The 27938-nt window shown below is 48.3% G+C and overlaps 2 protein-coding genes and 1 long non-coding RNA gene across 11 annotated transcripts in view; all 3 read right to left on the bottom strand.

Annotated features, from left to right (window-relative positions):
* Positions 1–201: 201 nt before the first annotated feature.
* LOC141407234 (uncharacterized) lies at positions 202–9487 on the bottom strand. 3 transcript variants are annotated; one of them, XR_012415381.1, is made up of 5 exons: positions 9403–9487; positions 7437–7504; positions 5834–5940; positions 5578–5699; positions 202–932 (listed from the first exon to the last, which is right to left on the bottom strand). It is a non-coding gene; the product is annotated as an uncharacterized lncRNA (long non-coding RNA). The 3 variants fall into 3 exon arrangements; XR_012415379.1 differs by lacking the exon at positions 202–932 and having other exon boundaries at positions 5436–5699; XR_012415380.1 differs by lacking the exons at positions 202–932; positions 7437–7504 and having other exon boundaries at positions 5436–5699.
* A 1074-nt stretch (positions 9488–10561) lies between these two features.
* PLEKHO1 (pleckstrin homology domain containing O1) lies at positions 10562–20472 on the bottom strand. Of its 6 annotated transcripts, XM_073996693.1 has the most exons (7): positions 20333–20472; positions 19038–19184; positions 17647–17743; positions 13878–14018; positions 13072–13176; positions 12596–12697; positions 10562–11369 (listed from the first exon to the last, which is right to left on the bottom strand). In XM_073996693.1, the coding sequence occupies exons 6-7, from the start codon at positions 12602–12604 to the stop codon at positions 10665–10667; spliced, it is 714 nt and encodes a 237-aa protein (XP_073852794.1). In that variant the 5' UTR covers positions 12605–12697; positions 13072–13176; positions 13878–14018; positions 17647–17743; positions 19038–19184; positions 20333–20472; the 3' UTR covers positions 10562–10664. The 6 variants fall into 6 exon arrangements, 5 of the variants coding, with proteins under 5 accessions (XP_073852794.1, XP_015313351.2, XP_005542088.1 ...); XR_012415369.1 differs by lacking the exons at positions 17647–17743; positions 20333–20472 and adding an exon at positions 19829–20030 and having other exon boundaries at positions 12596–12905; XM_015457865.3 differs by lacking the exon at positions 17647–17743.
* A 4749-nt stretch (positions 20473–25221) lies between these two features.
* Positions 25222–27938, bottom strand: part of VPS45 (vacuolar protein sorting 45 homolog) — an 81490-nt gene continuing 78773 nt past the window's right edge. For both annotated transcript variants that reach the window (XM_045364535.2, XM_005542025.4), the window contains one exon: positions 25222–25837. In XM_045364535.2, the coding sequence (XP_045220470.2) occupies positions 25750–25837 (88 nt within the window). In that variant the 3' untranslated portion in view covers positions 25222–25749. The remainder of the gene's footprint in view (positions 25838–27938) is intronic.

The raw sequence follows: 27938 nt of genomic DNA on the forward strand, positions 1-27938 counted from the left end.
ATGAATGGAGCATTGTGATATTCTGTGGGAAGTCCAGACGATCTAGATCTTTTCTGAATGTATCATGACATAGACTGGGAGAGTTAACAACAACCCTAGGGGTGGGGGGAATCTAAATGAATATTGTCATCCAGTCCATGTGAATGCTGTTTCTGATTCTCTTTCCTGATCGAGATAAAGAAGAGTGAATTTGCCAAATCAATGGCCAAATGTCATGTACTTGAAGCCATATTTATATATTCTAGCTATGATACCACACCCAGCATGATCACTCGAGGCTTGAGCTGAGCTGGGAATCGTCTAGGGTTATTTCCAAGGATCCATGTGTTTTCTGCAGGGGCCAGGCTGGTGAATTAAACAGAGGTATGATACAGACCACGATCCTTGCATCCTTGAGGTACTTAAGGGTGGCAATGATCTCTATCTTCCATCTGGCATGAGATATTATTTTGTATTTGCTATCTTGGCTGGGTGAAGGGGAGAGGGACACAATTTCAGAGGCTTCCACTGACCTTCCCCACCATGATAGCTCTTATAGCATAAAGCAGGGGCCCCACATGGGGGCTTCCCAACTGCTGAATATACCAATCCCAGTTATACATTCAGGGACTGGGGCAATGACCACCAGGTGTGGCCAGAGCCCTGGTGGACCCACTCGAAGCTGGACATCAGCCAGAATCCCCATTTTACCTGACCTATAGCCCATCATTGTAACAGGGGCCATTATGACATTTCGGGTCTTTGAATATCAGTGCCATTCAGGCCCTGTGTCTAGTAGTCTTCAACATGTCTGGATATTCCTCCTCTCCCAGGTGACGGTCAGCCAGGACTGGTGGAATTATTACAGTGCACACTTGCTGTGATGTTGCAGGGACCTTCCTCTTGGGGACTCTGCCGCATTTTCCATTTCAGGTCTGAAAAATGTTGCAGGTCTAGGAAATGAGAAGGAATCATTACTTTTTTTCAGTGTTCTTAAAACATATATTTTATTTTAAATTGTGATAAAAACATAACATTTTAAACTGGGTGTGGTGGTGCATGTTTGTAGTCCTAGCTACTTGGGAGGCTGAGGTGGGAGGATCACTTGAACCCAGGTCAAGGTTGCGGTGAGCAGAGACAGTGCCACTGCACTCCAGCCTGGGCAACAGAGTGAGACCCCGTCCCCAAAAAAGAAGAAAACCACACACAAAACAACATTGATCACCTTACCAATTTGTAAGTGTACAGTTCCACAGTTTTAAGTATATTCACAGTGTTGTGCAGCTGAGCTCTAGAGCTGCTCATCTTGCAACACTGACACCCCATACCCATTAAACAACAACTCCAAATTTCTCCCTGCCCCTGGCTTCTGGCAACCACCATCCTACTTTATGTTCCTATGAATCCGACTGCTTTAGATGTCTCACATAAATAAAATCATACAGTATTTTTGTCTTTTTGTGACTGGTGTGTTTCAGTTAGCATAATACCCTCAAGGCTCATGTTGTAGTATGTGACAGGACTTCCTTCCTTTTTAAGGCTGAATAATGTACATTTCCCATTTTATTTATTCTTTCATCCATCAATGGACACTTGAGTTGCTTCCACCTGTTGGCTGTTGTGAATAATGCTGCCGTGAATATGGGTGTGCAAATATCTCAAGACCCTGCTTTCAATACTTTTGAAGTGGGATTGCTGGATCATATGGTAATTCCATTTTTAAGTTTTTGGGAACACTCAGACTGTTTTCCACAGCAGCTCACCATTTTACATTTCCACCAATACTGCACAAGGCTTCCAATTTCTCTACTTCAAGACTTTTTACGGGGGCAACTGTGCTCAGCCTATTCTTGCATTTGTTTGATTTGCCCTTGTTGGCTGTTAATTTTATCCCTAGGGATATCATGTTCTAGTAATCAACTTAATTTCCCCTTGACTGACTGACTGACTTATTTATTTATTTATTGAGACAAAGTCTCACTCTGTCACAAGGATGGAGTGCAATGGCACCAGCCTAGGAGGCTCACTGCAGCCTCCAACCCCTGGGCTCAAGAGATCCTCCCACCTCAGCCTCCTACGTAGCTGGAACTATAGGCACATGCAACTATGCCTGGCTAATTAAAAAAAAATTTTTTTTTTTTTTTAGAGACAGGTCTTACTATGTTGCCCAGGTTGGTCATGAATCCCTGGCCTTAGGTGATCCTCCCACCTTGCACTGGGATTACAGGCATGAACCGCACCTGGTCTTGACCGGCTCTTTGACTTTGCTGGTCATTAAGAGAATTGTGACCTCCTGGCTTCTATTGTTGCCACCTGGCCTTTATTGCTTGGCACTGGGGAGGGGATTGGTTATTTCCATTGCTATCAATAATCTCAGCTTTGTTATGACCTCTCCTATCTTCATCCCTGGCCTACGGAGGGGAGGCCCCACTGTCTGAACATCTCCCGTTTTGTTTATTGATGCTGGTACCACCCTCACCAATGCCGCAGTAAAGGATGTGTGTCTTCCATGGAACATAATCCCATGGTGAGTCTTTAGACCTCAAATAATACATTCCAACACATCTACTTTCCTAAACTTTCAAATTTCTTCCTCCACTGCTGATGTGGAGGAAGCATTGAAATTCAAGCATTTCAATTGTGCTGCATGGGTTATTACTTTTTCAAGGCTTTTAGGAGCACACTAATATTCATATATCTGAACTATTTTGTGGGGTCCTTGCTGGAGTGTAAATCCTGTATCCCAAGAAAGTGCCCCCAAATTAATAAACTTTCTTATCCAGGTTTCTTTTTTTTTGTTGTTGTTTTTTTGAGACGGAGTCTCGCTCTGTCACCCAGGCTGGAGTGCAGTGGCCGGATCTCAGCTCACTGCAAGCTCCGCCTCCTGGGTTCACGCCATTCTCCTGCCTCAGCCTCCCGAGTAGCTGGGACTATAGGCGCCCGCCACCTCGCCCGGCTAGTTTTTTTGTATTTTTTAGTAGAGACAGGGTTTCACCGTATTAGCCAGGATGGTCTCGATCTCCTGACCTCGTGATCCGCCCGTCTCGGCCTCCCAAAGTGCTGGGATTACAGGCTTGAGCCACCGCGCCCGGCCTCTTACCCAGGTTTCTATTCTGATATTCTCAAAACTCTAGGTCCGGCTGGGCACAGTGGCTCACGCCTGGAATCCTAACACTTTGGGAGGATGAGGCAGGTGGATCACTTGAGGTCAGGAGTTCGAGACCAGCCTGGCCAACATGGTGAAACCCCGTCTCTACTAAAAATACAAAAATTAGCCGGGCGTGGTGACAGGTGCCTGTAATCCCAGCTACTCGGGAGGCTGGGGCAGGAGAATCACTTGAACCCGGGAGGCGGAGGTTGCAGTGAACCAAGATTGTGCCACTGCACTCCAGCCTGGGTGACAGCGCGAGGGAGACTGTCAAAAAAAAAAAAACAAAAAAAAAAAACAGGTGGGGAGTGGTGGCTCACACCTGTAATCCCAGCACTTTGGGAGGCTGAGGTGGTCTGATCACGAGGTCAGGAAATTGACACCATACTGGCTAACATGGTGAAATCCCATCTCCTCTAAAAATACAAAAAATTAGCTGGGCGTGGTGGAGTGTTGCCTGTAATCCCAGCTACTGGGGAGGCTGAGGCAGGAGAATCACTTAAATCCAGGAGGCAGAGGTTGCAGTGAGCAGAGATAGTGCCACTGCACTCCAGCCTGGGGGACAGAGCAAGACTCCATATCAAAAAACAAACAAAAAAACAAACAAAAAACAAAAAACATTCTAGGTCCATAGGCACCTCCCCTGCTCCTGCTCCTACATGCTGGGTTTAGTTCCTTTCTTCCTTGTAAGGCCCAGCACGTTCTTGGCTCTGAATTACGTTGTGACTTATGCTCAGTTATTCTGGCAGCCAGAAGAGGAGTTGGGGCCGATCTGGAGGGACACTCCTGTTATGTTTCAGGGAGAGATCTCTGTGTTGCCGTTCCTGGGCAGCAGGTGGTGCTGGCTCTTAACAGAGAGGGGTGGGTCCTCTTAGCAGGGTATGTGGGGTCAGAGGATTCTGGGAACCAAAATTTTCAGGGATCTCCACCATCCAACGTACCAGATGTCCCCATTCTGTGTGTTGGAATCCTAGCCCAAGTTTTTTCAGCCAGGGCCTTGATCTTGACAGGGCGGATCTACCTTGGCTAAGGGTTCTAGCTACCTGCCTCAGCCTCAGTGGGGTGTTAGTTTTTGAAGCTCCTGGTTGCTATCAATTTCTGAGTTCTATCTTTTACTGTTCTTCCATTGCAGGCGATCCCTTTGCTACCAAAGAAGCCCCTGGCCCTCACACTTAGTTTCAGTTGTTTGCTAACGGCCTTTCCTTCTCTCTGTACGATACCAGTGCAGCTGAGTAACAGCCAATTCCTTTGTCATTGTGTGCTTTGTTCTCCTGTGCATTTTTGGTGTGTTTTAATTTTAATGTTAAAAATGGACACACTGTAATTGCACATCCTTATGGGGTACAATTTACCTCTGTACTTTTCAAAGGCCTGAATCGTTTCACTGGCCAGGTGGTCCCTGCCATTAGCTCATTCTCATAAATTACCACCGGTGAAAGTTTTTCTTGCTGGAGACTGTTCTGGGCTCTATTATCTTTCCATCAAATTCTGCTTGCAGACTGAAAAGTTCCTTTTTCAGTTCCTGTTTCCTGCAATACCTTATCAATCACAGCTAAGAAAGGCCTGTTGCTACTTCTAACATTCTGCCTGGAAGTCTCTTTAGCTATCTCCAACAAATTTATTAGGTATATTTTCTAGCTCCCAACACACCACAGGTGACGGTTTTGTGAATGATTCTACCACCATATAACACGGGTGGTCTTTCTCCCGTCTCTGAGAGCAGTTTTCTCCCTGTTCATCCAGACTCTGGAACAGTATCCTTGCTGCCCTTCTAGGCTGTCTGCTGCTGGGTCCTAAGATCAACGCCATTTGTTTCAGGTTTTAGTGAGGGCAGCATCCCACTTCCAAGAAACAATCTTTGTTCTAGTATCTATTGCTGAGTAACAAATCACCCCAAAACCTAGTGACTTAAGACAGCAATGGTTTGTTAGTTTCCCACAGTTCTGGGGGCTGACTGAGCAGCTAGTCTCTGGTCTTGCTTGTGTGCTGCTCCAGCTGTGTCTGACTGGAGGCTTGGATGCTGGGACATATCCATGTGGTTTCATGGTCTCATAGCAAGGATGCTCGCCCAGGCTTCTTATAAGCACCTGACTTTTAAGAGAGTAAAAGTGTGGAAACTACAAGACCCTTTAAGGCCTAGGCGCTGGAACGTACACAGTACATGTTCTTTGTTCTATTGGGCAAAACAAGTCATCGGCAAACCCAGATTCAAGCAGCAGTTGAAGAGAGAGCAACTCAAAAGGGAGAAACAGCGAACTCATATTGCAAAGGAGCGTGGGGGGGCGGGCTGGTTCACTGAGGATCATTATTTAGTCATCTATTACATTTATTGTACATTTAAGATACATGTTAGATACCCAGGTAAAGATGTCAAGTTGGCACTTAGCTCTAAGTGCTAGAGAGGGAAATTTAGGCTGGAGTAATAAATTTGGGACAACATATCAACATACAGATTGGGTACTTCTTGGAATCGTCTTGCCCTCAGGGTTTCCAGCTGCTGTATAAGTCTGGACTGTGTATGAGGCGCAGTAATGGCGGAGTGCGGCCCTCTGCAGCCAGAGCTGGGTGGAGGCTGGGGGAAGAGGAATATTGTGTTTTTGAGTCCACTTCCCTATTTGTGCACAGAGCATTCCACCAGTGTTCTCCTCCCTGCCTCCCAACCTTGATAGAGCCAAAAACATTAGGGACGGTATTAGGACAACTGACCTGCATGCCAAGGACATAGGACAGGAGACTATGCCATTGGCTTGTTTTGCCACCTGAAGTCAGGAACCTTAGGAGAAAGGGGCTGTTTGCTGTCATGGCTTTAATATCTGGAAGAAGGGAAAGCAAGAACGGGCATGAGACTAGTATTTTTGAAAGAAAGGGGTGATTTCTGAGCCGTCCCAAACCAGCAGGAAGGACAGGGGTGATAACCCCAACTTGCCCATAGCAGGAAGTAAAGAGGAGAAGGGATTCGGCGTCGGAGACCATGACACAGGTCAAGAGTTCTAGTGCTACTTGCTTTTCTATGAGTTCCTTTTCCTCATATTAAGTCCTTATGAAAGCCGCCTTATGTCCATGGTTTCTGTAGCTGCACCAGCATCTACACTTCTGATAGTTCGGAGGAGTTGGGAATCTGTATTCTCCAATTACTCCCCAACCTCAATGCACTTAACAAGTGTGCTCTCCATACTTATTAAGCCTCCAAAATCACGTTTTTAAACTGGTCCTGCTAATTTTTGCATTCCCCCCATCCTTGCTTCCAACCCTAGGGTTGGGGTGAGGTTGGGGTGGGCCATGTACAAGACTTTCTGGCTCTATCTCTCATTTCCTGAGCAGAGCTGGGCTGCACTAATTGACCTCGAGGGTCTCAGCTGTGCTAAGTTGGGTGTTTGTTAGATCTCGTTAGGCTTGTAATTAGTGCAAGGAATCTAGGTCAGAGGCAACGGGTTGGAGTGATGGTCTCCTGGGGCATGACTAAAGGTGGGGAATAGCAAACAGGCTCCTCATTCTTTGGGGGGGGGGTGAGCCGGGGGAGGAACGGTGGGACTTGTGTCACACACAGAGACAGACACAGGGTCACGTGCAGAAAGGCGGTCAAACTCTGCTGTGTGCGTGTATGTGTGTGCATGAGTGTGTGCATGAACGTGTATGATTTTGTGTGTGTGCGTGTGTGTGTGTTCGCTCCTGCATTTACTCGGGTTTTTTCCAACCTCTCCATATATGGCGTGGCTCTAGAGCAGGCTGGGGATTGGCTGCTTCTGTTGGGAGACAGGGAGGTAGTAAGAAAGCAGAGAGAAAGGAACCCAGCGTAGGGAAGGGAGTGACGAAGTGGGGGATGGGGGGCAGTCGCCGAGCCTGAGGGTTGCAGAAGGGAGCTGGGACTGCTTGCCTGTGAGGTTTAGATAGGGGAGAGATTCTTAGAGACTCAATTCCTGGGAGAATGAGGCAAATTTACTACTGGCAGAGAGGTTGGGAGAGCGGCTGGCGAAGGAGGCGAGAGCTGTTTCCTCAGGGACAGAGCTCTAGGCTCAGCACCACATGGTTTGTGAGAAGCAGGGCAGGAGTTACAGAAATTTGCACTTTTCTTTTCTCCCTGGTCAACCTATGCTGTGGAAATAGCAGGAAATCAACTCATCAGCGTTCCAGGCCAACACCCCAGACATTCTTCCTGACAGAGGGAGCCGGGACTGCAGTTCCTTCGTCCCTCCTCAGGCCCCTGGCTAACAACCTGATGGGGAAGGACAGGAAAAGTTGAGGAAAATGTCATTGAAATGCGAATTAAGATTTCGTTCTTTACCTGCCTCTACCCCGCACCCCATCTCACCTCTGTGTCCTGGGTTCCCCCCGTCTCCCCATCCTTGGGCCTCCAGAGGGTGCTTCCCTTTGCTTCATCTGTGTAAGAAGAGAAGGGAGCAGAGCAGTTGGGAGGAGGAAGGGAGGGAGAATAAGTGCACCCTGAAAGCGTCTCAGGGCAGCTGTGTGCTGAGAAAGTTGCCCCACACAGCTACGGAGCCACCCATTTGCCACGCATCACAGTTACTGCGGGCACGAAGGGAAATACCACAGGCAGAGGGGCTGGAATGATGGAGTGAGGGAAGAGAGGCGCTGGGAGGAAAGGAAATAAACCGTAAGCACCTTCCCATCCTCCTGTCACAGTGCCCAGGTTCAACACAAATGCTTCCTCAACAGAACTCATGCCAGCAGCCTACCACAAGGGTGCACCTTAAGCAATTTTTCTAGTGGCAAGCCTGGCTCCATGCTAAGCTCTAAAGTTCTTGAAGACCAGGGATGACGCTTTCATCCCCTCTTCTGGCTCTAGGCTTCAGCACAGTACCTGGTGTGCTCTCTCCTCTGAAGAGAGAGGTCGGGCACAGCCTGTGGCCTGGATCTAGCTAAGTGACAGTGACTGACCCCACACCAGCGGCCTCATTCACACTGTGCTCCTTCCACCTGAGCTAGCGGCCCACTGCCCAGAGTCAAACCAGTAACAGTAGCTGCAGCGGTTACTTTCTGACAGGCATTTTCCATATTGTCCTCACCTATCCAATACCTCTGCAGCTTGCAGATGAAAAAAACTAATATTTGGAAAGCATGTGCCTTGCCCAGGGCCTCATAATCAAGAATTAACAGAGTTAGAATTTGAATCCAGATTCATCTGGTTTCAAAGCTGGGCTCATTTCACCACCCAATGGCCTGGATGTTCCAGTAACTGTTGGAGAACTGGAAGCTGTTGGTTTTGGAGCCCGAAGCCGGGAGCATGGTGCCCAGCTCTTCTCTTACTGTCGTGAGGTCCCCGATCTTTCTTTTCTGCTTCCCTCACCTGTCACTCTCCTCTCTAGTGTCTCCCTCCATCTTCTGGCTCCCCTGGGAGCCACAGATAATTGACATGTTGGGATACATATGTCATTTGTGCTTTTGTCTTCTTTCCTCATTATGTGGGAGCAACAAGGAAGAAAAAACGGAAAAATGCTGGCAAAATACAAAGATAGAGACTTGTAAAAAGAAAGCATAATTCTAGCTTAGACTTCAATACCTGTGACAGCAGATGGCTCTGCTGACCATGCTTAGGGTCGTGGAGAGTGTAGCTATTTGGAGGACAGGATGTCTGGAAGCCTGGGTCCTCACCTCATACCCCAGGAGACCACAGAGACATGAAGGTGGCACTCTTGCACGCTTTCCCTTACTCAACTGGGATACACATTCCTCAAGGAAGAGGCTAGGTAACTACAGTCTAAAGCTGGGGAAAATCTCCATGACAGAGTGGCAAGGGACTAGAGAGAACAAGAATTCCTCTGCCCTAGGGATGGTTTAATAGCAGTGATAAGGTCCAGAGAAGAGTTGTGAAGGAAAGAGATGATTTCTGGAAAGAAGGGGAGAGAACCCCCCCCGCCCACACCATTTTGCTTCCATGGGTTGTAGGAGTGACATCAGAGCAGAAGAATGGGGATTGAAGGGTCTGTTTCTCCCACAGGGTTTTCCCCCCTCTTCCTCCTATCCCATCTTCCTAACATCGGGGTAGCTTCATGGCCAGGTCTATATGCAACTTGGCCCCGTTTCCGCCTCCCCCCATCTCTAGTGAAGCCCCGCTGCTCTTGGAGGATCAAGCAGCTAGCAGGGCACACTTCAAAGTGGTTTTTAACCCTCCATTTACTTGATTCATGAGGCTCTGTCCCCTTCTTTCCCAAAATCAAATTATTCCCTTCACAGCTCTTCTCGGGACCTCACCAGTTACTATACCTGATCTCACACACTTCTGAGGAGGAGCGAACAGTGAGTTGTGTGGGACCTACCATAGGCAAGAATGTTGGGAAGCCTGTCAACTTCAGGGTGGCTGGGAGGGTGCTGGTGTGGGCATCCAGATGCTTTTCTGAAGTGGGGGCTTGCTTAGCGATAGAAGAGGTTTGATGAAGGAGAGTGGGGAGGCTACAGGAAACCTTAGCTTGGCCGAAAGAGGAACTTGGACACATGTTTGGTTTTCCCCTACATCCTACCCAGCTTGCATCACAAATCAGTTTCATTCTTAGTTCAGTTCTTCTGTGGGATCTGTCTCTAGTTCCCCTGTGCTAGGGCCCTGAATCAAATAATGAAACTAGTCTCATCCACCCAAGGCTGGATCTTTTTTTTTTTTTTTTGAGATGGAGTTTTGCTTGTTGCCCAGGCTGGAGTGCAATGGCATGATCTTGGCTTGCTGCAACCTCTGCCTCCCAGGTTTAAGTGATTCTCTTGTCTCAGCCTCCCGCATAGCTGGGATTACAGGCACCCACCACCATGCCTGGCTAATTTTTTGTATTTTCAGTAGAGACAGGGTTTCATCATGTTGGTCAGGCTGGTCTCAAACTCCTGACCTCAGGTGATCCACCCACTTTGGCCTCCCGAAGTGTTGGGATTACAGGCATGAGCCACTACGCCCGACAAAGTTGGATCTTTGAGTCAATGTTGGGAAGGGTATGGAAGATGAAGGGAAGAAATGTCTCATGTAAGAAAATCCAGGCAGCTGGATCTCAACCAGAGACTGCTAGGAAAGAGAAGCCAGTGTCTGGCTAGGGAAGATTTTAATTCCACAAATCCTCCTCGGGGCTGGGATAAATTTCACGGACAGGTGGCAATGGCCTCCACATCCCTACAACTAGAGTAGGGCAGCTGAAACTTCACCCTCAAACTGACTGCCTGGGGTGGGACATAGAAAACGCCCTCGTCCCCCTCCTGCTCTAAGCTTAGAAGCCCACTGTATCCTTGGGAGCAGCAGTGGACTCCCCGTGCCGTCTTGGGGGCAGGCGGTGTGTGGAGTGATCAGACTATGTCTTTTCTGCACCTTCTCTCTCTCTGGCTGGGTAAAAACTTCCTACTACTGCTACAGGGTCACTTCCTCAAACCTGAAGGGGATACGGAAAGTAGGAGGGGAAACAAGGGTTGTAGTGGGGTCAGGCATCAGCAAGAGCAATGAGCTCATTTTTGTTTTCTTTTTTTGATTGAGGTAAATAAAAAAGCTTTATCCAGCCACACGGAGATAAGAGTCTGTCCAACCCAACGAATTCCAGACCCCACCCCGCCCTCACATCAGGCTCTTCCGGTACTGACTGTGCGGGGTAGTCTGTCTGAGGTGGGAGTCGGGGGTCTGCAGGTCCATCTGTCTGTACAGGTCTCTCAGCTCCCTGACCTCCTGCAGCACCCTCTTTGCCTGGTTCCAATTTGATGACGCCTCTCCCAGCAGCCGTTCCGTCTCCAACAGCAGCTGCTCTGACTCAGAATCCGGCGGAGACCGAGGGGGGTCCTTGGCCTTTCGCTTCCCATCTCCCAGTCCTTGAACCTCTGCCAGAAGCTCCTGAGTCTTCTCCAGTTTCCTTGCTACCAGGTCCTGGATCCGGGACAGCTGCCCCGGGTGCGGGGGGGCAGGGGATGGGGGTTCCTCAGCCTGGAGCTGGAGGGTACGGGCAGGGGCAGCGTCCCGCTGAGACAGGATCTCCTCCAGGGAGGCACAGCGGCCCTTCTCTGTGGGTGTCAACTTCTTGGGTGCCTGGGGGGTGTAGGTGGCCCCTTTGTCTGGTTTTTCCCAAGGTCGGGAGAGGCTGCTTGCCCGGTCTGCGGAGGGCTGGATGCGGTCTGAGTCTGCTCTCCGCCGGCTCCCTGCCAGCTGGGCCACAGACTTGTCCAGGTCAACCCGAAAGCTCTCAGCACAAGAGGTTGGTTCCTCAGGGGAAGGGTCTTCCTCTTGGATCAGGTCCAAGGTCAGCATTCCATCCGAGGTAGACGTGGAAGCCTGTGGAGCAAGGGGGAAATGAGAGGGGAAAGCTGTCTTCAGGAGGGATTTTCAGAATGACTGCCTAAAAGATGCAAGCTGTGGTCATTTTCCTCTACAAGCCTTCCCTGAATGAGAAGTAGTTTTTTTAGAGACAGAGTCTTACTCTGTCGTCCAGGCTGGAGTGCAGTGGCATAATCTTGGCTCACTGCAAACTCCACCTTGTGGTTCAAGCGATTCTCCTACCTCAGCCTCCCAAGTAGCTGGGATTACATGCACGCACCACCACGCCTGGCTTTTTTTTTTTTGTATTTTTAGCAGTGGCAGGGTTTTACCACGTTGGCCATGGTTGGTCTCAAACTCCTGATCTCAAGTGATCCACCTGTCTCAGCCTCCCAAAGTACTGGGATTATAGGTGTGAGCAACCCTGCCTGGCAAAGCCCTCTGCTCTTGACTGAACCCTCCTACTGAATGTGCTGTTTCTTATTCCTTTGATAGTGACTTGAATGTTTCTTTTTCTGTGATTTACTTTCTGTTGCTTGTTTCCCGTATTCTCCATTCTACCACAAGCTTCCTGAGGGGCGTCCTCTTCCTCAGTATTGTGGACTCTCAGCATTAAACTGGGTCTGACACACAGAGGACGCTCCCCATGGCACAATGACTGTCCTCCTCCATCTGCATCCTATGAGCCCCACACTTCAGCCCCCTTGCCTTACAAAATTTTTTCTCTTATTTCCAGAATACTAAAAGTGATGAGTAGTCAATACCAAATATGTAGTTACACATATGCTGCTTTAGTCATTCCTCATAGCAGCCCTTCAAGGCAGGCATGATTACTGCCTCATTTTACAGCTGAAGACATGCAACTTCAGGGAACCACACAGGTAGCTGATTATAGTGAGGTTCCAACTCAGGTTTGGACTCCGAAGCCTGTGTTCTCTGCACTATACCTGCCTTCCTCTCTCTCATTTCTTTTGGAGAAAGAAAACTCATTTCTTTTGGAGAAAACTCATTTTCTCCAAAAGAAAAAACATTACTGGGAGCCAGGACTTTTGAACTCCTAATGGGTGCTGAATAAATCCTTTTGATTTAGATCAGGCAGGGGCATGGGGTGGAAGGACTTCCCTCGCCTCTGATCTTGGCATCAGGGAGGCCTCCCACAAATGCCTCTGGTGGCATACAGTTCTGTCTGAGATGGACTGACACAGAATTGGCCCTTTGGCAATGTTTATTACAGTCTTACATACCACAGCCATTAGGTGTCCCCTTGTTGGGGGGCGGCGGGAATGTTGGATTTTTGCCCTGTCTCGAGTGGGATGGGCAAGATAGCTGTCCTCCTCAACGGTGACCTGAAGAGATGTACTGTGAGTCATGAGTGCTCTTCAGCGACCTGTGTCCCAACCCAGCATCCCGAGGCCTGAACGCGTGCCCATTCCATTCACGGCTTCTGAATGAATCCATGGGCAAGGGGATTTACTGGACACGAAGGGGCTCTTTAAGCTGACGCAAGGCTGGCTCCCGCATCATGAAGTGGGGAAGAGGAGGTGTCAGAAGAGACTTGGAGAGAAGGTAGAAAGAGATCAGGTTTTTAAAAGGGAGGTAAAGAAGTAGAGCTGGTGGGGGAGCGAGTAAATGGGGCCTGTATAATCCTCCCCCTTCAGTGGGTCACAGCTGCTCCCTCTGCCCCAGCCTCCCTCCCTCTCCCCACAGTGAGCCCCCTGACCTCATCCAAGATACGGTTCTTGGCTCGGGTGATGGCAGAGTTGAGGGCACTGATCCACGATTCCTTCTCTTCTGGACTCACTGCCAGGAAGATCAGGTTGGGTGCCTGTGAGGGGAAGATTCCTGTTTCAGCCAGGGTTTTAGAGGTGGTGCCTCACCTCGAGATGAAGAAATAAGAGATTATAATCTCACTTTCTTAGACCCAGCTCCGGGAAGGAGAGATATTCTGCTTCCAGAGTCATCCATAACTTAAGGAAACCCAGCTTCTATTCCTGCAAAATGCATAGCTAGGAGGTTGTTTTAGAAACGACCAAGGAAGAGCTAAGAAGGATACTGAGTATTAATATGGTATTGGAGATAATCAGAGGAAGTCTGATGAAGGACAGGTATTAAAATACAAATCTTTCAATGTTTGAAGAAATAGAATGTGACAGGAGTAACTTCCCTGGGTTCCCTCCGACAAGATGAATTAGATTCAGAACTTTAACCACCTATCAGGGTACAAGGACAGGGATTTTCTTCTAAGGGATGTAAATATGCACATGTGTGGATGTGTGTGTATAAGACAGAGAAAAATAAAGAGATATATAGAGAGATGATCTTTGTGGCTGAACAGGTTAAAGGCTGGCCTGCCTGGAAAGAAGGAAATGGCCACAATATTCTCAGGTGAAATGATAAAAGCCAGCAGGAGAGCAATCCAGGGCCTCTGAGCCAAGATTGTTGAGAGAAGTTGAGGGGAAGGAGTTCTCCCCTGCCCCCTCCAACCCTGTCCATGTTCCAGCGGCCAAGGTGGCAGGAGAAACATACCGTGTTACCGGGCTGTTTGGAGTGGGCAAGAGTAAACTTGCTATGATTTTTCTTGCTCCTGCTCTTGGACTTCCGGAGCTCTTCACACTTCTCATAGTCACTCAGGTCAAATACCTCTTGAATATTTTTCTCATCTTTTACCTAGGGGAGGGTTGGGGTGAGGTGAGGAGGATAAAATTATTTAGCCCCTCCACCCAGACTGTTAGTTTAGATCATCTTGGGAAGCAGAGGAAGCCTGAGGAGAGGGAGGCATGCCAGGAGAGGAGAGGGCCGTCCTGCCCAAAGCCTACAAAGGCCTCACATCGAGGAGGAGGCTAGGGCAGCCCCACGTCTTGAATGTTCAGGTGTGTTTCTGTTTAAATCCCTTCTCTTCACTCTCCTTAGCCAGGCTGCCATTTCCAGAGTCCCACTATGCCTCTCTTCACCCATTGCCCCACTCTTCCTTAAGGACACAACTTACATGTTCTAAAAAGGCTCATGTCCTTAAAGGGACATGGTAGATGGTTGATCCACCACCCTCAGTAAGACAGACCTGTATGGCCCTTGATGGTCCACAGAATGAAGATTAAGGCATGGCCAGTATCAGGCTGTCTGGAGGGAAGGAGGGGCTGTCTCTGGCCTCCCCACTCGCACGTGTGCAGTATAGCTCTCCCACCCCACCTTGCTCCCTTCTCTGCTATGTACAATTATAGAGACTCATCTTCCTTGTTCATTTCAGGAGCATAGCCACCACAGGACGGCAGCCCCCTGTGTTCACTTTGCTGAGTTTGTCCAGAGAAGCTGAAAACTACAATTACAGTTCCTACCCTTTCCTCCTCCCTCTAAGGTACTGTGACAATCCAAACTAACTCCTCCAGACCTGAAAAACCATTTCTTTCATCCCCCTATCTCTAGGCAAGAATGCACTTAGACTTTCCCTTGAAGACTACACTTTAGACTTGGAAAAAAGTATTCTGTGACTTCTTGCCATTATTCTAGTTTGAGTGCCTGGGTCCCCTTTATTGCAGGAAGCTCTTCCTCGTATCTAAACTTAGCCCTCCCTGCTGTAGTCTCTGTCCTGCACTCTGGTTCTACCTTTAGCAGCTTCAAGTAACATTTAGCTCTTAGCACTCCTGCTGAACATCTCATCGAGGCCGCATTCCTAGTGACATCCTCCAACCCCAACTAGCCTTTTCTGAGCACTGCAAAGTGGCTCTAGAAATATTTCTTCGCAGGTCCATTTGAAACCGATCACAATGTTTTCTCCTTTCCCCTAAGGCGGTGTTCCTACAACTCTGGGACTCTGAAGCAGTGGCTTATGGATTTGGTTTGGCTTGCAAAGACCAAAGTTACAGAGAGGAGACTTAGTTACAAGCCCAGACTGCACAGTCTGTTCACCCTCTGTGACTTGAGCCCAGGGTTGGAACACCTCAGGAAAAAGCTGGTCACGTTTTCCTGGGATGAGAAATGAAAAGCACCAGCACTTGTCTCATTAAAACTAAACAGATAAAAGTAGCCTCATGTCTTCCTTGGATGACATCCACCTACCCTGACTGAAATTATTTTTCAAAAGAGTCCCCAACTTCCCCAGCTCTGAAATGGGGCTCATGTGCATGGAGGTGAATTCATCTATCCTCCTGGTTCCTGGAAACCTGGAAGTGGGGAAGTGGTTCTCCCTTCCATTACCCAGACCATCTACAGTCTTGCATCTGCCCATCCTTCTGAATTGCTGCTGGACCTGGAGGCTGATGACAGATGAGGACAGATGACCACATGGCCCCATTCAAGTCAGTGACTGCTCATACATCTACCTCCATTTGTTTCAGCAAGGCTTGGCTCCTCCAGGGCCCCCCACTTTCCAGGTTCCCTGGCTTTAGGCTGGAAAGCGGCCAGAGGCCTTGAATGATTACGGGTAGAAGTAGGACAAGGTGCTGGCAAGGGGTGTCCAAGAACAATTCCCAGAAACACGGGGCAGGGATGTAAGATGATGCATCATCCCTCCTCTCCCCCTCCTTCTCCAGAGTTGAGACTATCAGCAGAGTCCAGAAACCGTGGAGAGGAAAGTGCTGGGTGTGTGAATGTAGCCAGGGGAAGAGAGTTAACTTACTCTGTTTTCCTTAGGGGAAGGGAAGGAAGTTATTCTAGCTTGCATACAGACTGATAAGGAGTTCTGGGGAGCAGAAGACACTGACAGAGGTTAGCCCTTAGTGGGGGTGGAGAGGGTGGGAGATGGGGTGAGGCAAGCAGTAGCACAAGTATATTCCAGTGCCTGGGAAGATGGACAAAGCCAGCAGACTTGTTCTCCACCGTATTGTATTTTTTTTTCCACGCTTATCTAATTCCCAGAGTCTCATTTATAACTACCCATCTTCCAAATTAACCCTCCCTTTCCCCTGATTCTTTGTCCTTGACCACAGAAAGGGATTTTTTCCCACACCTGTCCAAAGAGTTGCCCCAAACCCAATTTCCTTGACCATGAGGTCTAAGGTCTAGCTTCTGTTCTTACCCACCAGCCTGTGACCATAAGGTGCTCCAGCCCTCTTTGAGAGAGGATGCCCTTTGACTGAGAAGGAAGAAAATGATTACTATCGAACACAGAAGAAATTCTATGGCAGAGGTGGTTGTGGGAGACCCTGCCTTTAAGAGACGAAATAACCAAAAAGACTAGTGAAAATTCTGGGAGATAGGGTTATAATTTTTCTTGCATTAACAGCAAATGATATAGATTATACTCTGCCTTAAAAAAAATCTTGTCCAGGCACTGTGGCTCACACCTATAATCCCAGAATTTCAGGAGGTTGAGGCAGAAGGATCACTTGAAGCCAGGAATTTGAGACCAGCCTGGGCAACATAGTGAGACCCCATGTCTACAAAAAATAAAAAAAAAAATAGCTGGGTGTGGTGGTGCATGCCTGTAGTCCCAGCTACTCGGGAGGCTGAGGTGGAAGGATTGCTTGAGCCCAGGAGGTCAAGCAAGCAGAGAGTTACAACTGTGACACTGTATTCCAGCGTGGGAGACACAGTGAGACCATCTCTAAAAAACAAAACAAACCACCCTGTCTTGACTCTATTGGCCCTGGAGCTTTTTGCAAGTGGGCAGAATAAAGCCCAGAGTCCTCTGTCAATTTCACTTTTAACCAGGCCCACTGTAGCATGGAAACTGGCTCTAAAAAAGCATAGTATCAATATGTCTAGTCCCTCTTTCCTGTGCCCTTCCCAGCAGGAGACAGCTAGCTCCGTGACCAGTCAGATGGTCCTGACTCATAGGACACCAGACATCCTAGGCTGAGGTCATTCCATCCTTTCCCCTGTCTCTGTACCTCTTCCTCACAAGCAAGGATCAACTATGCTTTTGCCCCCAGACTCTGCTCTTTGGGCAAATACAAACAAGCAATGGATGTCTTATTCCTCTTACCCTTTCACTATTACGTTTTCCCTGACTTGTAGGAAGTTCTCCCTGATTGGTAACTAGAGTTTCCTGCAATTAAGAAGTTCGGGGAAGACAGGAGATACACTTTGACACTTGCTTTTTTTTTTTTTTTTTTTTTTAAATTAGAAAGCCGGAAAGTTGTGGAGAAAACTTCTGGAGGATTTGTGATTGGGTAGCCGTAACTCTTAAAAATAAATCCTCCTGGCCGGGCATGGTGGCTCACATCTGTAATCCCAGTACTTTGGGAGGCTGAGGCTGGTGGACCACTTGAGGCCAGGAGTTTGAGAGCAGCCTGGTCAACAATGCGAAACACTGTCTCTACAAAAAATACAAAAACTAGCCAGACATGGTGGCACCCACCTGTAGTCCCAGCTACTCGGAGGATGAGATGGGAGGATCACTTGAGCCCTGGAGGTGGAGGTTGCAGTGAGCTGTGATCGAACCACTGCATTCCAGCCTGGGTGACAGACCAAGAAAAGTGCCTTCACCTCACTCCTAAGACTTTCCATCACCAACTTCCTAGCTTTGTGTAAACAGTTAGGTTTCAATACCCTTAAGAGGGATCTCTTTGGCTGTGGCACAGCTTAGTTCTTCCCTAGATGCCTCAGTAGATGTTCTTCTAGATGAGTACTTTGTCTCAGGGTGTGTGTGTATCTGTTTCAATACCATAAAAGGTTTTATTTACCTAAATATAATCTACTGAATAAGGGTGTCTACTGCAGAAAGTAGAAGAGGTTAGAACTCAGGGAGGACTTCCCAGTTAGCTCTGGGTGAGGGAACACAGAATCCCTCCTGTGAGGGCGAGAGGAAGAGCCACTCTAACTGGTACACAGGACAGTCTCCCAGGCTATACCTACAGTCACAGAGGCAGGGAATGGAGTGACTTCTAACCACTGGAGGGGCAATTCTGATTTCTCAACATGAGTACACGTTATTGACCCCAAGACTTAGGGAAAAAAGGGAGATGGGTCTGGATTCAATTATCATAGCTCAGGTTTTGACACAGTGTAGACTGGTTTTCATGGTTAAATACACAGCCAAAGGTATCCAAAGACATACAGGGGTTCTTAACTCCATTCTTCTCCCTTCTGATACAAATGGGGGGGGGTGGGCAGGAAGTGGGTAGAAAATGGGTTCCTTGCCTTTTTTAAATGGGGTGGGGGTGGGGAACAGAGAGCATACTGGTTAGGGACACTGCCTTCAACGAAAATAACTGCCACTCACAGACCCGAGGTCACAGGGGCCAGACAGCGGGGTGCGTGTGTATTTTCTGTGATTCAGGGCGGATGCGCCACGGACAGGACCTGTGCACGCTCCTGCCACAGACAGGAAAGGGGAGGCTGGCTGGGGTAGGGTCGGGGGACAGAAAGGGGTGGCGAATAGGCTAAACTGTTTCAGCAGAAATAACAAAGAAAATAAATCCTATATTCAGGAGGCCGGTTAGGGTGGCAGGCAGCAAGGGACACTCAGGACTTCTGGGGCGTCTTGGGAGGGGCTTATCATTGTTGTTAGAAAGGTATTTGCAAACAAAAAAACACTGAGTAAGCGGCCAGCTCAACTTCTAATTCTCACTCGGGTCTTCTCACTAAAGGGTGACCTTTCTCTGCAGATGAGATGGGGGTAGAGAGTCAGGAGACCACTGAACTTGCCTTTGGAACAAAACGAGGGTGGAGTAAGCTAGGCGAGCCCTTGTGGAGTGACAAAGTGGGGGGTATGAGAAAACGCAGAGTTAAGAGGCAAGAAGCACCCACCTCCTTCTCAGAGATGTAGAGCTGGTCCCCTTTCAGCACCACATAGCGGTTTTTCCAAATCTCCCTGAAAATCCCTTTCCCGCAGAATTTCCGGACCCAGCCGACCTTCTCGGGCGGTGCAGGCTGCTGGTTTCCATCCTGAGGCCCCTGCCCCAGGACAAGATGAGAAGCGGGCGGTTAGGAGATTCCAGCCGCGGCTTCCTCTCCATCCGTCTCTCACGACCGCCTCAGCGGCCCCGTCTCCTCCGAAGGCTGCGGCCGGGGGTGGGGGGGGCGCCCCAGGTTCGCTCCCACTTCGGAAAGGTTTTCACTCCAAGGAACTCCCCCCGTTCCCCTCCCCTGCTCCCGAATAAACAACCGGGGCTGCGAGTGGCAGGGGCGCGGGCCGGGCGCGGAGGGGCTCCCGGGCTCCCTCCAGGCCCTGCGTCCCCGCCGCCCCGTGCTCGCCGCGCGGGGACTAACGGCGTTTCTTTGGTTTTCTCTCCCATTGTCTCCTCGCCACGGCGGAGCGCTAGGCAAACGCCCGCCCCGCGCCCAGGGGCGGGGGAGGTGCGGGTCGGGGGGAAACTCAGCCAAGTTGAATCCCCCTGAGGCGAGTAAACAAACAAAAGCCCCCGCCGGCGCCTCGCGGGGCCCAGAGCCCCGGCCCGGGGCCGAGGCCAAGGGGACCTGGCCGCCGGGGCGGGGGAGCGGCCGGGGCGGGTGTCTCTCAGGCTGCCGCGGCGCCGACGGGGCCGGGGTCGTCGGAGCGCGGAGGCGGCGGCGGCCGCAGGGCGGGCGGGCGCACTCACCCGCTTGGCGGAATTGTTCTTCTTCATCATTCCCAGCGGGCGCGAGCGCGGGGCTGCGGGCCGAGGGGCGGCCCAGCGTCGGGGCCTCGGCGGCTCCGCGGGGGCTCCTTCCCCGCGGGAGGGCGTCGGAGCTGCCCCGGCGCCGCCGCTGCTCCTCCCTCGCGCCCTCCCGCTCCCGGACTCTCCCCTTCTTTGTAGCTCCGGTTTCACTCAAGGCCGGCCTCCCTCGCGTTCGCACTCGCACACACACGCACGCCCGCTCCCCGCCCCTCGGCGCCCTCCATCCCGGCGCCCACGCGGCCCGGGTCCCCGAGCGCGCCCCCGCCAGCCGCCGGCCCGGCCCAGCGCGGCCGCTCCCCCGGCCCGGTGCGCTGTGGGCGGCCCAGCCCGCGCCCCGCAGCTCCATCCGCGGGCCGCTGACGTTGCGAGTTCAGAATAAAGGGCGAATCGCGGAGCCGCAGCTCGGGCGCTCCCCCCGCCCCCCCGCCTTTGTTTCTGACTCACGGAGGGGGAAGAAGGCGGCCTCCAAGCGGCCGGAGACCGCTTCCCAGGGGGCAGGGACCCTCGCTCCGCGGCGGCTCGGGCGACACGCGGAGCCCAAGAGACCCGGCCGCCGGCCGCCCCGGGGCCCAGTGGGCGGGCGCGGTGATAATGGAGAGACGTGCGGATTCGTGAAGACCGGAGATCGCCAGCCTCTAGAGCATCGCCTTTCTTGACCAAAAACAAAAACGAGAGCGGGAGCCCGGAGGGCGCGCCACCCAGAACTCTCATCAGGAATTCACGCTCCTAGGTGCTAGGGTGGCCTGGGCAGGTCAGATGCTGGGAAAAGTTTTATGCTCCGGAGGGGATCGACGTGTTGGGGGATGGGGTGGGACAGAAGTTTCTATTAATACACGTTTCTTCCAGTGTACAAAGCCTCAGGCCTTATTGTAGCCTCAGGAGAATAATCCTAAGGATGAGGCGGATTTTATGATCTCCATCTCACAGGGAGAAAACGGAGACTCAGAATAGCTGAGGGATTTGCAGACACAGTGTCAATGCTGGCAGGAATAGAATTGTCTCCAAACCATGATCCTTTATACCAAGTGGCTTTCAATGTAAGTTCCAGGTGAGGCTTAAACTTCCTGCTACCTGGGTATCTTTTCCCGCTGCACTAATAGGTAAAAATCCCATCCTCTCTACAGCGCTGGAGCCCAGTGGAGGGAAGGGCTGAACCCCCAGAGAATGCCCTGACTAGGGAAGCCTCTGCTGATCCCTCCTACAGCAGATCTGCCTCAGAGCTTCCAGGACACATCTTAGTAACTTCATGTCTTTTCAGTATATATATGTGTGATGGAAAAGGGGAGTGAGAAACCCCACTCTTAGGTATTGGTTTCATCACCACTCTGGGCTTTGGTCAAGTCACTGAATTTCTTTAGGCCTGCATCCCTCCACATATTAAGTGGTGAGGGATGAACTGCCATTTTTATCAACAAGGAAAGTTAGGGGAAGATATGAGATGACCTCTGAGAGTCCTTTGAAGATATGTGTTGTCTTCCAGGGCTAATTTTGAAATAAAAGGCTAATAAACACATTGCCTGGCACATGGCAAGCATGCAATAACCACAAAATGAATAAAAATCCCTGGCACTGAGGAGCAGGGAAAAGGAAAAATCCTTTTTCCAGAGATGTCTCAAGATAAAAGTGTTGGCTAAATTTGTGGTTTGAGTAGTGGAGGCTGTTTTGGCTTTTTCTGGTATGTCAAATGAAGGAGGGGCTCCCTCCCCTTCCCAGTCCCACCTTTCCTCCTAATCCAATGATATTCCTCTCAACTTCTTTCCATTCACCATACCAATTAATTCCACGATTTTAGACTGACACAGAACCTTATCCTTTCAAAATGCTCTTATATGTCATTTCTTTACACTTTTAGTGCCACCTTGTAAGGTATATAGATTAAGTATTAATATTTTCATTTGGAAAATGAGGAAACAGGGCATGCCAGATCAACTGACTTGCCCAAGTTTATACATCAAGTTACTGGCTAAATGGATTAGAATCCAAGCTTCCTGACTGCAGTCTCCTCTTCAGATTTTGTAACCCCCTCCCATGGGCATGAGTGTGCACACACCACGTTCCCCAAACCATCTTGTCCCCTTCCCAATGTCTCTATTTTTTTTTTTTTTTTTTTTTTAAATTTATTTATTATTATTATACTTTAAGTTGTAGGGTACATGTGCATAACGTGCAGGTTTGTTACATATGTATACTTGTGCCATGCTGCTGTGCTGCACCCATCAACTCGTCCTTTTTTTTTTTTTTTTGAGACGGAGTCTCGCTCTGTCGCCCAGGCTGGAGTGCAGTGGCCCGATCTCGGCTCACTGCAAGCTCCGCCTCCTGGGTTTACGCCATTCTCCTGCCTCAGCCTCCCGAGTAGCTGGGACTACAGGCGCCCGCCACCTCGCCCGGCTAGTTTTTTGTATTTTTTAATAGAGACGGGGTTTCACCATGTTAGCCAGGACGGTCTTGATTTCCTGACCTCGTGATCCGCCCGTCTCGGCCTCCCAAAGTGCTGGGATTACAGGCGTGAGCCACCGCGCCCGGCCCCAATGTCTCTATTTTCTAACCCCCCGTTTAAAGAGCGGTGAAAAAATAATGAGCAAATCCAGGATGTCTTCGTATGTGAGGAAGCAATATGTCCAGATGTACTGGTAAGGAATAGCCCGCATGATTTTTTGAGGGTTTGCTGGACAAACACACATGAGTGGTTTAGATTTATCATTTAAATAGATTCTGATTTATGGGAAAAAAGTAATTCATCATTTGCCCCATCTTCCTCCTTTCCCAATAGTCAATAAATATTGGGCCGCGCGTGGTGGCTCACGGCTGTAATCCCAGCACTTTGGGAGGCCGAGGCGGGTGGATCATTTGAGGTCAGAAGTTCAAGACCAGCCTGACCAACATGATGAAACTCCATCTCTACTAAATACAAAAAAAAAAAAAAAAAAAAAAAAAAAAAGCCAGATGTGGTGGCACACTCCTGTAATCCCAGCTACTTGGGAGGCTGAGGCAGGAGAATCGCTGGAACCTGGGAGGCAGAGGTTGCAGTGAGCCGAGATCGCACCACTGCACTCCAGCCTGGGCAGCAGGGTGAAATTCCATCTCAAAAATAGATAGATAGATAGATAGATAGATAGATAGATAAAACAAATATTTGAGTGCCTTCTATATGCGAGGTCCAGGGTTCCTTTCGTGTTGCATCAGATAGGTGCCAGAGCATTGTGAAACATCAGGCAGAGGGGCTAATGAAAAAGAAAAACCCTCCAAAGTAATTTTCAGATTCCAGAGCAGATGCATGTGGGCTGCAGAACCTTCCCTGCCTGTCTGCTCTCTTAAGATGTTACATAAATCTCTGGCGTCCTTTCTTTCTCTGCCCTGCTCCATCCTGTGATCCTGCCCCTACTTTCGTTCACCTGTTCTCCCTTTGTCCTGTCACTCACCCCTTTCCACTTCCTCTGGCCTATTCTTGAAGCTGATTTGCCTCACCAGGTGAACTTCGTGGTACCTGAATTGGGATGTAGGTCGGACTGTTTTCCAAAGACCAAGGCTTAAGTGAGAAATCTGAGAACGTATGGGTTCCTTTACACATTTTTATAGTGCTGTCTCCTCAGCGTTCCTCAGTGAGCTTGACACTACACACACATAAACCACAGAAATCACTCTCAGTCAGTTTCTGCCTGTGGTGGAGATAAGACACTAGGAGGACCTCATGATGGGGGTACCTTCCTAACAACATCTGAGGATAAGACGTGACTGCTAGTAGCTGTATTCTATAACAGAATATTTTATAACTTAAGGGAGAAAGGGAACTATTAGAGATAAAAACTTGTGAACTGCTTGCAAGTTTACTGGGCGGAAACTGTTATTCAAACACAGTTGTCTAAAAACAAATATCCTTGGCTTTTGTGGAGTAAATGGAACACAGAGGTTTTGACCAGGGCATTTCCACTTATGGGGGAGAGGATTATTAAAAGCATACAAGACCTTAATTAAAGTGATGTTTTTAAAGGGCACAAAAATAAAGGGCCAGTAATAATGGAATCAGCTCTGTAAATCTTACACAAAAATATGAGTCTTTGATTCTTAATAAAGAAATGCCAACTTCTGACATCAAAACACCCTGATAGTAGGGCTCATTTCTTAGACTTCTTGATAGTGTCAGTTGAGTAGGCACAATGGAAGCAGATGAATAATGAGGAAAATGATATAAGGAAGGTCTCTGTTTTTGCTTTTTTTATTCCACAGCGTTATCTTGGCGATAAGAAGAGAAGCGCAGATATTCCTGCTTGGAGGAGGGAGTTTTTCATATTTTAAAACACTATATAACTCGTAAAATGCTGCATTTAAAATACTCCATCCCCAAGTGCAGGCTGTCTCAAAGACTTATAAAAAATGAAGAAGAAAAAATTACCCAAAGGGACCCACAAAAGCCAAAAACAAAAACAAACACCTTGGATTTTAGCTTGGATTTTACTTCATGAGTGTGTGTAAAGAAACAACAGCTGAGGCCGGGTGTGGTGGCTCACGCCTGTAATCCCAACACTTTGGGAAGCTGAGGTGGGCGGATCACGAGGTCAGGAGTTCAAGACCATCCTGACCAAGATAGTGAAACCCCATCTCTACTAAAAACAAACAAACAAACAAAAAACAACCAAACAGCTGAGAGCTGGGAGGAGTGGAGAAAAGAGGGACAGAATGACCTTTCAGCTTTTCCCTCTATTTTTTGAACTGTTTATTAGTGCAATGATTAGATGTGCAATGATTAAAATGATTAGTCCAGTCATTTTACATGTGATTCTGTACAGAAATTAATCTTATTTACTATTAGCTACATTTTATTGATTACTGTACACCAGTGTTTTAAGCACTTTTCATGTATCATCTCATCTCATTTAATTCTTATAATCCTATGAGGAAGGTTCTGTTTTATAAATGAGAAAGCTGAGCCACAAAGAGGCTAAATAACATTCCCAAAGCCATATAAATATGACATAGATTTGGCCCTTGCTGTCTGATGCTAGAGAATATTTATCAACATACAAGTTCACACACACACACACACACACACACACACACACACACACACACACACCAGGGAGGGATTGCGCTTTGGTATTTTTGCTATGATGATTTGAGGATACCTTAATTTCCTGGCAATAATGATACTATCGGTTTATCCTGTTTTCAAGAGAGGTGAAATTGACACCAGAATTTATTATTTGCCTTGACATACTTTAAATATCCTTCAGGTAGAGGTAATGCCTTCATTATATTTGGTGTGAAACCAGCTCATGTCCCACCTCATAAATTCCCATAAATTAGCCCCAAAGAAATAAAACTAAATCACTCATATCTTTTCACAAAATGGATTTTTATTGTGGTCATACATGGTTTCTCAGTGCCACAGAAAATTGCTATGTAGGGACAAAAAATTTTGGATGGCTCTATAAAGAAATATGGTAGGTTTTCAGAAATAAGTTGTGCAGGAATGTGGTTAATGAAAAGCAGAAAGGGTCAAGGGAAGAGAAAGGAAGTCAAGGAATGTGGTATGTACATCAAATGATTACTTTTTAAGCCCCTCTAGGCTCTGATAACCCTTTCCCCACGTCAGATCCCAACAAAATTCATCAGTAACTGAAGTGATTGTGCTAACAGATACATAAAGACTACCAGAGAAAAGTGGGTTGAGATGGACTCAGACTTATTGTTAGGTCAACTCTGGGAGTCGTGTGTCTGTGCCAACCACAAATCTGTGGGCTACCTGGAGATGAGTTCTAACAACCAGCACAGAACCCAAAGCTGCTCTCCAACACCTCTGATTAGTAGGAAAAGCCTGTAGTGGGGGTGAGAGAGGAAGCTGTGCCCTTCCCCCAACCACTGTTTCATCTTCTGCTCGCTGACCTTGATGTGACTTGAGAGCTCTCCTTGCTTCGGCTGTGCAGTCCAGAAGCCAGAACTTCCTCTAGGAAACTGATAAGTAGTTTGAGGTTACTTGAAAGAAAAAACAAAAGCATCTCCAAAAATAGAATGTCTTGCTCTGGACAGCTAACCAGATGAAAATATATCATGAATAGTAGCCAAGAGGTACTGGTCTGATATTTGGGTATAGAATGGAAGCATCAGTTGAGCACTGCAACATCCATACTGCAAGGACAGTCCTTCTGTGCTCTTCCCCAGGGTCTTCATTTTGTTTTTTTTTTAGAATTAAATTTGTAAGGTCTATTAAGACTAACATTTCAAGTTTGAAGTTTCTATTTGGGAACCCAGAATTTTTAAGGGCAAGGCCACTATATTAACTCAATACCATGTTACATCAGTACCTGTTATCTATACTCTTGAAACTGTCTCAGAGCTTGTATGTTGTCTCTAGTTTCTTCCTTATCCAATCTACTCTCCAGAGTGGCACCAGAGTTACTTATCTAAAATACGATTACAAGCCAGGTGCGGTGGCTCAGGTCTGTAATCCTAGCACTTTAGAAGGCTGAGGCGGGTAGATTGCTCGAGCCCAGAAGTTCGAGACCAGCCTGGGCAACAGAGCGAGACCCTGTCTCTAATTAAAAAAAAAAAAATTAACAAATAAAACAAAATACAGATTTTATCCTGTTATATACTCTCCCCTCTTCTGCTTTAAAACCTTTCTTTTACTTATGGAAAATGTACAGTTCAAGGCCTTTCATAATGTGGCCTAATAATGAATACTTATATTCATTTTGTTCTGAGCACTTTTTAAAGCCGTATGTGTATATATATGCATATATGCCTGCAGCCCTGTCAAACAGATGCTACTATTATCCTCATTTTAAGAAAACGAAGAAGCAAACCTATAGAGGGGAGGTTAAGTGACTTGCCAAGGTCACAACAGACAGTAAGTGGCTCAGCTGGGACTCAAACCCAGGCTCTAGATTCTGTGCCTTTCAGCATCATACAATATTGCTTCCCACTCGTCTATTCCATCTCTCAGAGTGCAGCCTCTATGCCATCCATGCCCAACAACTCACTGTTCCTAAACATGTCATGAGCTTTCATACTTCAAGTAGTTATTCTTACTATGTCCTATGTTTGAAATGTAGGGCTATTCTTTCTCTGCTGAAATGGCGTGATCTCAACTCACTGCAACTTCTGCCTCCCAGGCTCAAACGATTCTCTTGCCTCAGCCTCCTGAGTAGGTGGGATTACAGGCATGCGCTACCATGCTGGCTAATTTTTGTAGTTTTAGTAGAGACAGGGGTTTCACCATGTTGGCCAGGCTGGTCTCAAACTCCTGGCCTCAAGTGATGATCTACCTGCTTCAGCCTCCCAAAGTGCTGGGATTACAAGTGTAAGCCACTGCGCCTGGCAGGAACCTTTTTCTTTTTTTTTTTTTTTTTTGAGACGGAGTCTCGCTCTGCCACCCAGGCTGGAGTGCAGTGGCTGGATCTCAGCTCACTGCAAGCTCCGCCTCCCGGGTTCACGCCATTCTCCTGCCTCAGCCTCCCGAGTAGTTGGGACTACAGGCGCCTGCCACCGCGCCCGGCTAGTTTTTTGTATTTTTTAGTAGAGACGGGGTTTCACCGTGTTAGCCAGGATGGTCTCGATCTCCTGACCTTGTGATCCGCCCGTCTCGGCCTCCCAAAGTGCTGGGATTACAGGCTTGAGCCACCGCGCCCGGCCAGGAACCTTTTTCTTTAAGACTAAGGATTAAAAGTCACTTTTCTGGCCAGGCATGGTCTCATTCATACATACATATATAAATACATAAATGTCACTTTTTTGTAAAGCGCTTCCGACCCCTCCATGCTGAACTAATTACTATTATTACTTTATCCCACTCCTATCTCAGCACTGTATAATTGTTGCCAAGATAGACTGTGAGCTTCTTGGGAGGTAGGGGGAAGTCTTACTCACCTTAGATCTCCAGGGCTTAACACAGAGGTATCCAATAAAGTTATGCTGAGTAAATGAATAAAATAGCTACCCACTGGCAAGAGAGCCCTCTTTATAATATAAAAGTGATTTGGATGGATGGGTGCGATGGCTTACGCTGTAATCCCAGCACTTTGGGAAGCTAAGGCCGGGGGATCGCTTGAGCCCA

The sequence above is a fragment of the Macaca fascicularis genome, chromosome 1 (assembly GCF_037993035.2).
Source record: "Macaca fascicularis isolate 582-1 chromosome 1, T2T-MFA8v1.1".
Classification (NCBI taxonomy): domain Eukaryota; kingdom Metazoa; phylum Chordata; class Mammalia; order Primates; family Cercopithecidae; genus Macaca; species Macaca fascicularis.

Bases quoted from the DNA above. Each gene is read 5' to 3' on its own strand.
- PLEKHO1 (XM_005542031.4), bottom strand. From the start codon at position 19,858: ATGATGAAGAAGAACAATTCCGCCAAGCGG. The intron at 12,698-13,071 runs GTCAGGGGGCTC...ACATCTCTTCAG, and splicing joins AGAACCGTATCTTGGATGAG to GTCACCGTTGAGGAGGACAG. The intron at 11,370-12,595 runs GTATGTAAGACT...CTTGCTCCACAG, and splicing joins GGGGACACCTAATGGCTGTG to GCTTCCACGTCTACCTCGGA.